The sequence below is a fragment of the Oncorhynchus mykiss genome, chromosome 1 (assembly GCF_013265735.2).
Source record: "Oncorhynchus mykiss isolate Arlee chromosome 1, USDA_OmykA_1.1, whole genome shotgun sequence".
Lineage (NCBI taxonomy): Eukaryota > Metazoa > Chordata > Actinopteri > Salmoniformes > Salmonidae > Oncorhynchus > Oncorhynchus mykiss.
The window spans coordinates 68,127,089-68,141,054 of NC_048565.1; the positions used below are offsets into that span (position 1 = coordinate 68,127,089).

General features: G+C 42.3%; 1 protein-coding gene across 2 annotated transcripts; it reads left to right on the plus strand.

Moving 5' to 3' along the window:
- The first annotated feature begins 776 nt into the window (after positions 1-776).
- On the plus strand, positions 777-13,751 carry LOC110527784 (ras-related protein ORAB-1). 2 transcript variants are annotated; one of them, XM_021609303.2, is made up of 7 exons: positions 777-980; positions 1,159-1,227; positions 9,920-9,992; positions 10,305-10,400; positions 12,075-12,170; positions 12,348-12,479; positions 12,754-13,751. In XM_021609303.2, the coding sequence occupies exons 2-7, from the start codon at positions 1,214-1,216 to the stop codon at positions 12,949-12,951; spliced, it is 609 nt and encodes a 202-aa protein (XP_021464978.1). In that variant the 5' UTR covers positions 777-980; positions 1,159-1,213; the 3' UTR covers positions 12,952-13,751. The 2 variants fall into 2 exon arrangements, with proteins under 2 accessions (XP_021464978.1, XP_021464968.1); XM_021609293.2 differs by having other exon boundaries at positions 786-1,016.
- The last annotated feature ends 215 nt before the right edge of the window (positions 13,752-13,966 follow it).

Consider the following 13,966-nt stretch of genomic DNA (forward strand, 5'->3'; position numbering starts at 1 on the left):
CAAGTAATCAGCTTCCACATTCCAAAGTAACAGAGGGCACAGAACAATGTGACACTCATGTACTGTGAAAGAAAGGGTGTCATTATTATCAGTGATTTCTTGACTTGTATCGATATTGTCAGTAATAGATAATACAACTATTGTACGTTTACAATATATAAGGGTCTAATAGTGCTGTCTGAAAATATATTTTGAAGTAGGCCTACACACAGGTATGTAGCAGACACTTTTTTCTCCCCAATCTGTGGTATGGACTTTTCTAGCTTTAGCCTGTGCAATGTTGAACTCTTTTCACATGCACGGTTTATGTTATGGACTAACTGTGACTGGCATAATCATAACTACTTACATGCGTCCTCGCTCATCTCAAAACCCGTTGGATGAGAAAGCCAGATGTCACGCCCTTCTGACCTTCTCCTCCAATAGCTTTTGAGAAGGATGCGAGGAGCTAACCTTTGATGATATCTGATGTGGCTGATCAATTTCATGAGGGAACTGGACTGTGCCTTCAGTTAATTTTGCCATCCTTACATTGTATCCCCCCAGTGGTGGTTGTTGTCCTCCTTGTTAATTTACTCATTCAAAACATTATCATGGTCTTACATTATGAGAAAGTAATGACAAAGAGGAACAATTTGTCAGTTGTTTTTTTAGAACTAATCTCAGAATTATTTTAATTAAACAATGACAGGCTTGATTTAGATTTGATTAAGTCTGATTAAGCCATATGGAGAGCAATTTATTTCTCCAGTCCAGACTGGAATTCATGCCAACATTTTGCCACGTTTCACTAATGACGTAACCTCTCCTTAGCTTTGACAACAAGCAGAAGGGGCAAACGAGCGGTTGAAACATCGACCAGCCTAGTTGCCTACATTGTCAGTAGGGCACTGTAGTCATATTCTTCACGGCAGAACATACTCAATATTTGACGACCCTTTAGGAACAAACTACGATTTCCGAAAATCGCTCAACTCTCTGTAAGGCTTCTCTGTTTGTGGAGTTGCTATTTCCTGGTTGGTAACGTTACTAGCAGCCATTTTGGGTTTCAGACAACTAGCCTGTTTTTGGAGGAGTACCTTGTCACCTAGTTAAATTAGCTAGCTACTTTTTTTATCGAAGGAATTAGCTAGCTAAGTATTTATTTCGATTTTTCAGAGCGGAAGGGGGTGTCGTTTTATAAGAAGAGGGGATTTACTGTGACGAGTCCACGATGAATCCCGAATAGTAAGTAGCTAGCCAGCTAACGTTAACTGATCAACTGTCTAAGAAGTGCAAGCTAGCTAACTACCATTGTCACTGTTTATTGAACGCATAATAACGTTTCACACAGCTGAATTATTGGTTTGTAGACAGTTGTTGTGAGTTTGCTAGCTAGTTGCTAAGTAGCATCTACCTTAGCTAGCTAGCTAGTTAACGTTACCTAGCAAACTAGCCAACATAACGTTACCTAACGTTCATCAGTTAGTTAACGATAAGTGCTGTTGTCAAAGGGAACATTACTTGGTAACTAACGTTACGACTTACCTTTTTACTTAACATATTATAGCTAGTAGTCTGACAATACAAGGCACGTCTGCTAACGTTACATGTTATGATTATCGTTAGCCATGCAAGTCATTATGCGAGTGTGTAACGTTACGGCAGCCTTTGTGCACTTGTGGTCAATAATTAATGTAACTAGCTTGCCTTTTAAATGACATTCAGTGAATTTGGCCCTCAAGCGGAAAACACGCAAGAGGACAGTCAGTGCCACCCGCTCTCTACATCCTGAGAGTCATGTGTAGGTCACGAGCGTGCCTGCCATATGCCATGCCTCTTTCAACACACTCATAGGGTTGTTTGGCAAGTAATGGTTTGTCTACTACTACCATCCCTCCATTCAGGTTGGCAAGTACCTGATTACTGTAGTTTAGGCCTATAGGTTTCTCTTTTGTGATACAGCTTTTGTATTTCAGCTCAGTACTGGCATGACTGAACATCTGATTTTAAATGGTATTTACAATATTAAATTCTGATGACACAATCAAGTGCATATGACTTTGCATTGAAAGGGTAGCCCTTTCCTTCCTTTTTTTTGACAGGCACACTATACTATTGCCTCCATTTATAGCCATTACAGTTATTACTTTGAAACGTCAAGGGGTATGTTATTAATTGTAAGTCAGTTGCTCTTGAACTCTTAAACTGTGTGTAGCATCACATTTTTTTGGTCACATACACATATTTAGCAGTTGTTATTGCAGGTGTAGCAATGCTTGTGTTCCTAGCTCCAATAGTGCAGTAGTATTGTAACAATTCACAACAATACACACATGTAAAATAATGGAATTAAGAAATATATAAAAATTAGGACGAGCAATGTCGAGTGGCATTGAATAAAAAAACAGAATACAGTTCATATGAAATTAGTTAAACAGTATGTAAACATGATTAAAGTGACCAGTGATTCCCATCTCTATGTACATAGGGCAGCAGCCTCTAAGGTGCAGGGTCGAGTAACCGGGTGGTAGCCGGCTGGTGATGGCTATATAACAGTCTGATGGCCTTGAGATAGAAGCTGTTTTTTAGTCTCTTGGCCCAGCTTTGATGCACCTGTACTGACCTCGCCTTTTGGATGATAGCGGGGTGAACAGGCCTTGGCTCAGGGGGTTGAAGTCCTTGATGATCTTTTTGGCCTTCCTGTGACACAGGGTGCTGTAGGTGTCCTGGAGGGCAGGCAGTGTGCCCCCTGCGATGCGTTGGGCAGACCGCTCCACCCTCTGGAGAGCCCTGCGGTTTGCGGGCAGTTCCAGGCGGTGATACAACCTGACAGGATGCTCTCAGTTGTCCATCTGTAAACATTTGGGGCCATGATGAATTTCTTCAGCATCTTGAGGTTAAAGAGGCACTATTGCGCCTCAGTCTGGTGAAGATGGCTGTTGCGCCTTCACCACACTGTCTGTGGGTAGACCATTTCAGATTGTCAGTGATGTGTACGCGGAGGAACTTGAAGCTTTTCACCTTCTCAGCTGCAGTCCCGTCGATGTGAATAGGGGCGTGCTCTCTCCATTGTCTCCTGAAGTCCACGATCAGCTTATTTATTTTGTTGACGTTGGAGAGAGGTTATTTTCCTTGCACCACTCCGCCAGGGCCCTCACCACATCCGTGTTGGCTGTTTCGTTATTTTTGGTAATCAGACCTAGTACTGTTGTCGTCTGCAAACTTGATTGAGTTGGAGGTGTGCATGTCCACGTAGTCATGGGTAAACAGGGAGTACAGGAGGGGGCTGATCACACATCCTTGTTGGGCCCCTGTGTTGAGGATCAGCGTAGTGGAGGTGTTGTTTCCTACCTTCACCACCTGGGGGTGTCCCATCGGGAAGTCCAGGACCCAGTTGCACAGGGCAGGGTTCAGACCCAGGGCCTCGAGCTTAATGATGAGTTTGGAGGGTACTGTGGTGTTGGAGGCTGAGCTGTCGTCAATGAACAGCATTCTTACATAGGTATTATTCTTGTCCATATGGGATAGGGCAGTGTAATGGCGATTGCATAATCTGTGGCTCTATTGGGGCAGTATACAAATTGAAGTGGGTCTAGGGTGTCAGGTAAAGGTAGGATTTAATAGTCACAGTGGAAACATTCCCTATACACTTCCTGATAAACTCAGTCACCGTTTCCGTGTATACGGCAGTTTTATTCTCAGAGGCAACCCGGAACATATCCCAGTCCGCGTGATCAAAACAATCTTGAAGCATCGATTCTGATTGGTCAGACCAGTGTTGAATAAACCTTAGCACGGGTACTTCCTGTTTGGTTTTCTGCCTATAGGAAGCGAGGAGCAGAATGGAGTTGGATGGAATGATCTGATTTGCCGGCAGGGCGGGGGAGGGCCTTGTAACCATCCCGGAAGTGGGAGTAATAATGGACATGTTTGTGTAGCGCAAGTACTACAGGCAATTTGTTGGTAGAACTTTGTTAGCGGTTTCCTCAAATTTGCTTTGTTGAAATCCCCAGCCACAATAATTGCGGCCTCGGGATATGTAGTTTCCATTTTGCACAAAGTCCAGTGTAGTTCCTTGAGGGCCATTGTGGTATTGGCTTGAGGTGGAATATACACGGCTCTGACTATAACCGAAGAGGATTCTCTTGGGGGGTAATACGGTCAACATTTGAGATATTCTAGGTTGGGTGAACAAAAGGACTTGAGTTCCTGAACATTATCACAATCACATCCTGAGTAGTTAATCATGAAACATACACCACCGCCTTTCTTCTTTCTGGAGAGTTCTTTATTCCTATCTGTGCGATGTACTGAGAACTCAGCTGGCTCTAGGGACAGAGACATTATATCCGGAGAGAGCCAGGAGATCCTCACCCTGAGCTCGTCTACTTTATTGTCCAGGGACTCAACATCAGCGAGTAAAATACTCGGAAGCTAATAATGTAAGAAATAACGTACAAAGAAACAAAATACTGTAAAGTTGCTTAGGACCTAGAAGCCGAGCTGCCATGTCTGTCGTCGCCACCTTCACCTTGTTGGCTTACTATTTTTGGAGTTCCACTCATGAATTTACACCTGGACAATGGACATCCCATAGCCCTATCTTATGTATCGTCTTGGCTAATCCATCAACAATTACCCCTGCCTACACAATTGTGTAAATCATTACAGTTTAGCCTAATTGTCCTTTTGCTGTCAAGCACTTTTGCTTTGGTATGACAATAACTAACTACCAGAGAGAGATCATTGCCTAGCAGAGGTCATTTCCACTCTCGCACTATTGTCCCCAGACCTTACACCTCCTTTAGCATCTTTTGTTGCAGTGTGAAGTCCTTCCACACTGCTTCCATGGACTCAAATGCACCTGGTCAACCAGACAACTGTCTTTTGGGCTTCTCTGAGTTCTCAGTTACTAGCCTAAATATTTATTTGGCTTCCCAGTTTCTAGCCTGCAGAAAACAGGCTACATTTGTGTTTTTGCAGATCACTTGCTTTCATTAGGCCTTTCCTTTCCCTAACAGAAGCTCTAGCCTATCTCATCTGCTGGAGCTGAGCTTCTGATCCACAGACTGTTAGGGCCTGGCTGACACACTGTGACTCTCATTGACCTCTGTAGTAGTGAGGAAAGGGAACCTCTGGTCTGATCTAAACCCTGCTTTTCCTAGACACCTCTTATTAGACTGCCCTCCCCGATGAGAGACTGAGATAGGAATGCTAAAATTGCAGTGTTTGATCCTGTGGCGTTTGTAGAATTTTGTGATTGAATGCCACAAAGTGTGTTTGCATGTGTTATAGGTATAGGTGTTTTCAAAGGAGTTTTAAAGTCGAATGTCATGTGAAAGTCAAATAATGGTGGGTGGTGTAATGTGTTTGCAGCATACAAAGTATCATTCAATCCGACTTAAAACAAACACCGACTGTGATAGAGGAGAGGGATGGACAGGTTTTTGCTGTAGGCTTTTCCCTCTCCGTCTTGCATGACCAGTCAGCGGTACTACTAGCCTTTCATAGAGGCTGTCATTATCCTCAACCATCTGCTTAACGAAGAGGGCATGACTGGAATTCATTCCAATGGGAGAGGAAAGGGACAGGGAGGCAGGAAACTGGGCTGCATCAGAGCTTCTTAGCCTTGGGGCTGGGTCAGATCACACCAGACTAGCGCGTCGCCTAAGTTCTTCCGAACCTTCCTTACTTCCTTTGACTGTACTACTGGAGAGACTGGAGGGGGATCTGAAGTCCAGCTGAATTCCCCTTTGCTGTGGAATGCTTAATCAGCTTCCAGGAGTTTCCGTACCTTTTTCTGTGTAGCCTAGCTGTATGGCACAGCCCATGTCAAATAAAAAACAGCGTACAGAGTGGAGGGGGTTGAAAGAGCGAGAGCTCTCTGTGTGTGAATGCTTCGGTTAGAGGTGAACATGAGTGGACAATAGCTGTAGCCTATAGTTTGCAAGAGATTTTTTTTTTTTTTACTGGTCTGACCTATTTTGATAGGGAAGCATTAGTGTAGCCTAATTCACAGGGTTGGGAGTGGGACAGGATGTATGGACTGTTGATGCTCAGAATTTTGTTGTCGTGTATCTATCCTACTGGTGTTTCTGCTCATATAAATGAGCATAGCATGAATTGGTGTATTCGAGCAAGCAGAAATGGAGCAAGGAATGGTGTTTTAGAAGTTAGGCTGATTTGTTTTTTTTTGTTGCAAGATTAGTGTTTGGTAAGCTGCGGTTGCTATGCTGTTATGCTTTTTTAGTTCTTGGTACAAGCCTATTTGACATGAGGTCCAATTAGTCATGTTTGTGTGTCTGTTTTGTGTATCTCATAACTGACCAAGGTTAGCAGCACTCTGAAATCTGATCTGTTGAAAATACAGGGAGCTTTGGCAAACTCTGAACAATGGCTCTGTTGTAACCGCTCCTTAATCATGAATTGTCTGCCCTCAATTAAAGTAGGCTCCTTGGTGAAGTCAGGCACAGGCCTACTAAGTTGGTAGTGTATTCTGTTGTACACGTTATGCTGTTGTCAGTCACAGTGCAGTCTTTACCTCTTTTAAAATTATCTTGTCTGTGTGTGTGTCACATGAGCACTGAAACATTGACCCCCCCACTGACTTGTATTTCCTTATGTGGTTTTGCTGACTATGCACAGCTCAGTATTGTGAGGTTTAATTTAATTTGCCTGTAGAAAACTAGTTTCTGTACCAACAACTATGGAAGTTTGTGTTGCTGTGTGGATTGAATTGGCCTGGTTTCAACTTGTGTGTGATTGTCTATAAATGGGTTGGCGTGAAAGAGCTTTTTAGGCATTATGTAAGCTTCATAAGACATCACACATCCTCGCTGCTGATTGTGTGATGGTGAGACAAAAATAGTTATTGTAAGAGTTTGTCCAATGCAGCATCTTGCCTAACGCAGTGAAATCAATAGGCCTTACAGCAATGGCATCTTGGAATTGTCTGAAGCATGACCACAATTAGATCTCTTCTGGTGATATATGGTGAAGTGTGAAGAAAGGCACTACATTACATTACTGTAGATCCAGGTTCGATTGCCGCGACCAGGGGACCCATGAGGCGGTGCGGCGAGCACATTGGCCCAGCGTCGTTCTAGGAACTATTGTCACTCTCAATGGCTGTAAAAACAGACTTTACTTGCTGTTTGAGGTGCGGAAAAAATGTACTTTGAGAAGCTCCACAGCTCATTAGTGTAGTTAAGACAAATACTATCAGACATCCCCAAATGGGCACATTTATGCATTTGTGAGCTAACCAGGTAGCCTAGGCTTACTTCTATGCGTAATTAGGTGCGCGGTGTCCTTATTCAACAATGACAGAGGCACTCCAAACAAATGGCGATGCATAAATTGACAACTCGTAAATGGAAAGAAGTGAACCAAAACTTGTTTCTCAAGTGTCGTAAGTCGTGATCTCTGCAAACAACATGTACAATGAGAATGGTAAATGACTGTAATAATATATAGAATGCATTAGCAGAAATGACTGTTATCAAACATTTCAGATTAGAAATGATGGTAAATGTACTACTGGTGATTAGGGCAGGGAATTGCCAAGGACCTCACAATACGATATCACAATACTTTGGTGCCGATACGATTTGTATTGCTTTCCTTGCGATTTGATACTGTGATTTATTTAACTTTTTTTTTGTGATTCAATGTTCCAAACATATTGCTCATTGTATGTCTGCTGCAGAGGGACAAGAGAGAGCCATGCAAAAATAAGTTTTGATCAGTCATGGAAATAAGTGTTGAAAACAAAATTGGCTCCCTATTGGGGGGGGGGGGTAGTAATGGGGGAAAAAAAGATGGAGCACAAACTATGAAGGACCAATACTGGAGTTTTGGTTCAGGTACAGCCAACTATGGCAAAAATATTGTACAAATGATATCCTGGTATGTAACTATTGATTTTCCCCCACTCCATTCACTACTGGTGATACAGTGCATCCAGAAAGTATAAAAGACCCCTTGTCTTTTTCCACATTGTTACATTACAGGCTTATTTTAAAATGGATTAACTAAAAATATTCTCATCAATCTACACACAATACCCCATAATGACAAAGTGAAAATATTTTTTGTGTGTGCAAATGTATTAAAAATAACACCTTATTTACATAAGCATTTTTGTTATGAGGCTTAATTGTGATCAGGTGCATCCTGTGTCCATTGATCATCCTTGAGATGATTGGAGTCCACCTGTAGTACATTTAATTGATTGGACATGATTCGGAAAGGCACACATCTGTCTATATAAAGTCCCACTGTTGACAGTGCAAAAACCAAGCCATGAGGTTGACGGAATTGTCCGTAGAGCTCCGAGACAGGATTGTGTTGAGACACAGATCTGGGGATGGGTACCAAAAAATGTCTGCAGCATTGAAGGTCCCCAAGAAAGTACTGGCCTCTGTCATTTTTAAATGAAAGAAGTTTGGAACCACCGAGACTCTTCCTAGAGCTGGCTGCCCGGCCAAACTGGAAAGTCACTCTGACAGAGCTCCAGAGTTCCTCTGTGGAGATGGTTGTCCTTCTGGAAGGTTCTCTCATTTCTGCAGCACTCCACCAATCAGGCCTTTATGGTAGAGTGGCCTGACGAAAGCCATTCTTCAGTAAAAGGCACATGACAGCCCGCTTGGAGTTTGCCAAAAGGCACCTAAAGGACTGACCATGAAACCAAGATTGAACTCTGGCCTGAATGCCAAGTGTCGTGTCTGGAGGAAATCTGGCACCATCCCTTACGGTGAAGCATGGTGGTGGCAGCATCATGCTATGGAGATGTTTTTCAGCTGCAGGGACTGGGAGACTAGTCAGGATTGGGGGAAAGATAAACGGAGCAAAGTACAGAGCTATCCTTTTACAGAGCTATCCTTGATGAAAACCTGCTTCAGAGTGCTCAGGACCTCAGACTGGGGCTAAGCTTCACCTTTCAACAGGACAACGACTCGTAAGTACACAGCCAAGACAATGCAGGAGTGGCTTCAGGACAAGTCTCTGAATGCCGTTGAGTGGCCCAGCCAGAGCCCGCACTTGAACCCGATCGAACATCTCTGGAGAGACCTGAAAATAGCTGTGCAGCGATGCTCCCCATCCAACCTGACAGAGCTTGAGAGGATATGCAGAGAGGAATGTGAGAAACTCCCCAAATACAGGTGTGCCAAGCTTGTAGCGTCACACCCAAGAAGACTTGCGGCTGTAATCGCTGCCAAAGGTGCTTCAACAAAGTACTGAGAATTAGGGTCTGAATAGTTATGTAAATGTGATATTTCAGTTTTTATTTTTAACAAATTTGCTACAATAACTGTGTTTTTACTGTGTCATTATGGGGTATTGTGTGTAGATTGATGGGGGGGGGGGGGAAACAAATCGATTTTAGAATGAGGCTAACGTAACAGTGGAAAAAGGTCAAGGGGTTTGAATATTTTCTGAATGCACTGAATATGCAATTGATAGACACTAACAATCAAAGGACAAACAGTTCACACAATCAAATTATGAAACAATGAATGCTGTCACGTCCAAAGCATTAGCCATTTATGGAAAACCAATGCAATTTCAAAATGAATTAAATTTCACTTATTTGATCAGATGTATCAAATTGCTTGGTGTGCCAAGGCAAATACCCTCATGGCAAGTGTGTCTTACGTTGCCAATGCCTGTTTAAGAGTGATGCCATCCCCGCTGCCTCCTCAATGGATTAGTCCACTGAGACGGGCGGGACTCAGACTGGCGTGCCATGAAATAAAAATATATATATTTGCGACCAGTCGAGTAAATGGGGGTCAGCCCTAAAGCTAAAGCTGTCTTCTGAGTTTAGAGTCCCAGGCTTGACAAGGCTATACTTTTGTTGAAACTGTGGAAAGTCTGGAATCCTGTTTTTAAAACAAGGTTGTTAAAATTTAAAACTTTACTCCTCTCTCCACAGTGACTATTTATTCAAGCTGCTCCTGATCGGTGACTCTGGTGTCGGAAAGTCATGTCTTCTACTCCGATTTGCAGTAAGTGTCCTATTGATTCGTCCATGTCCTATAAGTGTCTCATAGCCATTCATAAATTGCTCGCACTAATCACTCATTAGCTGTTCATAGGCTGAACCAGTCATATTAATAATGATGTCATATTAGTGCACTGCTTTAGTATTCAACTTCTATATTAATACTCATGTATGTTCATTTTACTTATCTTGTTTACTCTCCTATCGCGGTGAATGGTCATACTTTTGATTCCTTTTTTCTCTCGACTGAAAATGTATGAAAGGGTTAAGGATTTGTACTTTTTCACAGACTCCTCTCCTCTCTCTCTCTCCACAGGATGACACATACACAGAAAGCTACATAAGCACAATTGGAGTAGACTTCAAAATACGAACTATAGAATTAGACGGAAAGACCATTAAACTTCAAATCGTAAGTGTTTCCCCGCCACATCTTTGTTTTTCTAATATGGAAAGGGAAACTTCCAAGCTATACTAACAAGTATGCCTTTCTGCATCTGGCCACATTTGTACCATGGAATTTCAGAAAAAAATGCCATTGTAGGCATTCCTAAATAGAATCTAACTCTAGATTGTTCATCAAATATCGCAAAGGCAGAGGCCTCCTACATTATTAAGACACATGGTTGACTAAAATTGTGATTTATCGATTTAGAAATGTCATTCTCTCATCTGTTTTGAGGTGCTTGCGTGTGTTCTTATTTGTCACATTTGGTGAATGTGCGATGAAGCAGCATCTATTTGCAGGGTGTCTGCAGGTACTTCATGTAATACTTTAAGACTTATCTAAATTAAAGGCTGTAAAATGTCTTATTTTTAAAAATTTAGTTTAATGGTCCGGGGATGACTAGTGTTTCTGCTACGTTGTGCAGCTGCGTGATGAAAAATGTGATGGAAAAAAATCTAATTATAGCCTTCAAGCTAGGTTGCTTTTCAATGTTTGAGTTTGCTCCCACTGGTAGCAAAAAGAGACATTGTTGGCCTCAACCTGTGACATTCTAACAGGCACACATGACTTAAGTGGCCCTGTTACCAAAGTAACCTTAAAGGGGCAGCTAAATATTTTTGTCTGATATTTTTGTTAGAATACTCACATGTCATTCAATTAAATTGAACCGTGGTCCACATTACTTTTTACTAATAATACATTTATTGTTTTAGAAACATTACTAAGCATGACCATCTTTTTTTTGTGTGTGTATTTGTGTAATTATGGCATCAACAAAAAATCTGGTCTGGAAATAATTGGGGTGGCTGGTAGATTTTTTAAATATTTGTATGTACCTGCCACAGTGGCTGGTATACAAAGTTTGTTTTAGGTCCTGGTAATACAGTTGAACAGTTGAAGAGAGGATGTTCTCAGCTTTGTGCAGGCAAAACAAATTTTCTCAGCTGTCTGTTTTACAGCTGGGATATTAACATGGATTTGAGATACGGGGCGTGCGAAATGAGCATTGGGCATTAAGCTATGACAGTAACGTTTTTGTTAGGACAATAATAATTACTGATCAATTAAAACATGGCTACTTCCAGTGACAATTATAGTTAGAGGTAGGGATCTAGCTAATGTGTTGAGTTTCCACTTACCCAGCTGGTGAATTAGCCCCAAATATATTAGTCTATGATATTAGTGCACATAAAGAGATGAATTTGCCTACATCTTTAACTACAAATACTGAGTCCTATTTTAACAGTAAACTAGAACAATGGTCTAATTGTCAAATTCATGGCAGTAACTGGATTAGGTTACAGTGCACATCAAAATATCTTGGATCATGCATTCCTGCTTAGATTAAACAAGATATTTGAATACCATCTCAGTAGTCTATTGCACTACTTTATTAAAGCACTGTGAATGCCATTAAAAATATGGGGAAATTAGCAGGTGTGTGGCGCACGAAGACCTCAAATTGTTATTAAATTGCATTTCAAGTTGCACTAAAAAGGTCTTTAAAATGTCTTCAATTCAACTTGATGAAACCTGCAGATACCTTGTATTTGTGTGGCAGCATCTATTTGGCAGTGTGTTTGGCAGTCCTGTATTTATGACTGACTGAATATCTCTGCTGTGTATTGACGCTGACAGTGGGACACGGCGGGGCAGGAGAGGTTTCGCACAATCACATCCAGCTACTATAGAGGAGCCCACGGCATTATCGTAGTCTACGACGTCACAGACCAGGTCAGTCTGTCTCTTTTAGCACAGTCAATCTTTAACTTGTCACTGTGTTTGGGCTTTCTGGCTTCTTTTTCAGAATTGAAAGTCAGGAGTGCAGGTGAATTAGTATTTTGACAGACTTACCTCACAAATATATTGCCTACCCTGATGTGTTGGTTTTGATTCTCTTTCTTCTTCTAGGAGTCCTTCAACAATGTCAAGCAGTGGCTACAGGAAATCGACCGCTATGCCAGTGAAAATGTCAACAAGCTATTGGTGGGGAACAAGTGTGACCTGACCACAAAGAAAGTGGTGGATTACACAACAGCAAAGGTAAGGGCTTTTAACCAAGACAACGAAGACAATGGGTTATCAGATGGAGCGGAATAATACCTGTTTCCAATTAACTTTTTGAAAAAATGGTGTAGAGCTGTGGTTACCAAACTTTTGAAATGAGATTTTGTTGAGGCCCCCAAACATTCCAAATGGTTTTGGACACAGTCAGGTTTCTACAACCGAGGAGTAAATTAGTAGCAGTAATAGTCTACAGTCCTGTCATGAATGCAGCAGCTCCCCTAACCCTCTCTTGCCATTCCTTTCTCTGCAGGAGTTTGCAGACTCCCTGGGCATCCCCTTCTTGGAAACGAGTGCCAAGAGCGCCACCAATGTGGAGCAGGCCTTCATGACCATGGCTGCTGAGATCAAGAAGAGGATGGGGCCCGGGGCCACGACCGGAGGCAACGAGAAGTCCAATGTCAAGATCCAGAGTACGCCTGTCAAACCTGCCTCGGGGGGCTGCTGCTGAGAGAGAACCCCACCAACACCTCTACCCCCACCTCAAGCACCCCCCTCTAGCCTGTCAGCCCCCTCCACCTGGCCCCATTTTCCACCATGCCCCACCTTCCTAGCCTAACCGTAACCGAGAGAGGGAAAGTCTGATAGAAAGAAGTTGTGTGTGTGTGCGAGAGGGAAAACAAAATGAAGTTGCCTGAATTTGTACTGTAGCTGCACTACCAAGAAAATAAATCATTATCCCCCCTCCCTTATTGCCCTGGTAATTGATGATTAGTAGTACTTTCTAGGCAATCTGTTAGCAGTCAGATGGACATGTCCCTCACTGGCCCCCTCTTGGAGAGGCTTTACCCCCCCACCCTTCCCCGGACCACCTCAGAGACAACTGATTTTGTTTGCCCCCTCACCCCCGCAGATAAAACGCCCCCCTCTGTGTGCAGGGTTATGAGAATAATGTGTGTGTATCTCACTGCATTTCTACGTCGGGATTGGTCTGTGGTCAAATTTAATTATGTTTTCTATTCTTCTGTCCCCGTCTTTTTTCTTTTTCTTCGATTTCCTTTCCTGTTGGTTATTTTACTGTTTGTGTCGGCATGTCTCTCTAAGGTGTTTATTCGCGAATATGAGTGTCAGCCAACTGCACAAGTCTCTCACTGTCTCGTGAAAAAGAACTGAAAAATATACCAGTACCAGTCAAGCGTTTGGACACCTACTCAATCAAGGGTTTTCATTTGGACTATTTTCTACATTGTAGAATAATAGTGGACATCAAAACTATGAAATAACACATGGAATCATGTAGTAACCAAAAAAGTGTTAAACAAATCAAAATATATTTTATATTCTTCAAAGTAGCCACCCTTTGCCTTGGTGACAGCTTTGCACAATGTTGGTATTCTCTCAACCAGATTCATGAGGTAGTCACCAGGAATGCATTTCAATTAACAGATGTGCATTCATTTGTGGAATTTCTTTCCTTAATGCGTTTGACCAAATCAGTTGTTGTGACAGGGTAGGGCTGGTATACA

Excerpts from the sequence above, each read along its gene's own strand:
- LOC110527784 (XM_021609303.2), top strand. Across the intron at positions 9,993-10,304 it reads GTCTTCTACTCCGATTTGCA|GATGACACATACACAGAAAG; the intron begins GTAAGTGTCCTA and ends CTCTCTCCACAG. Across the intron at positions 12,480-12,753 it reads TGGATTACACAACAGCAAAG|GAGTTTGCAGACTCCCTGGG; the intron begins GTAAGGGCTTTT and ends CTTTCTCTGCAG.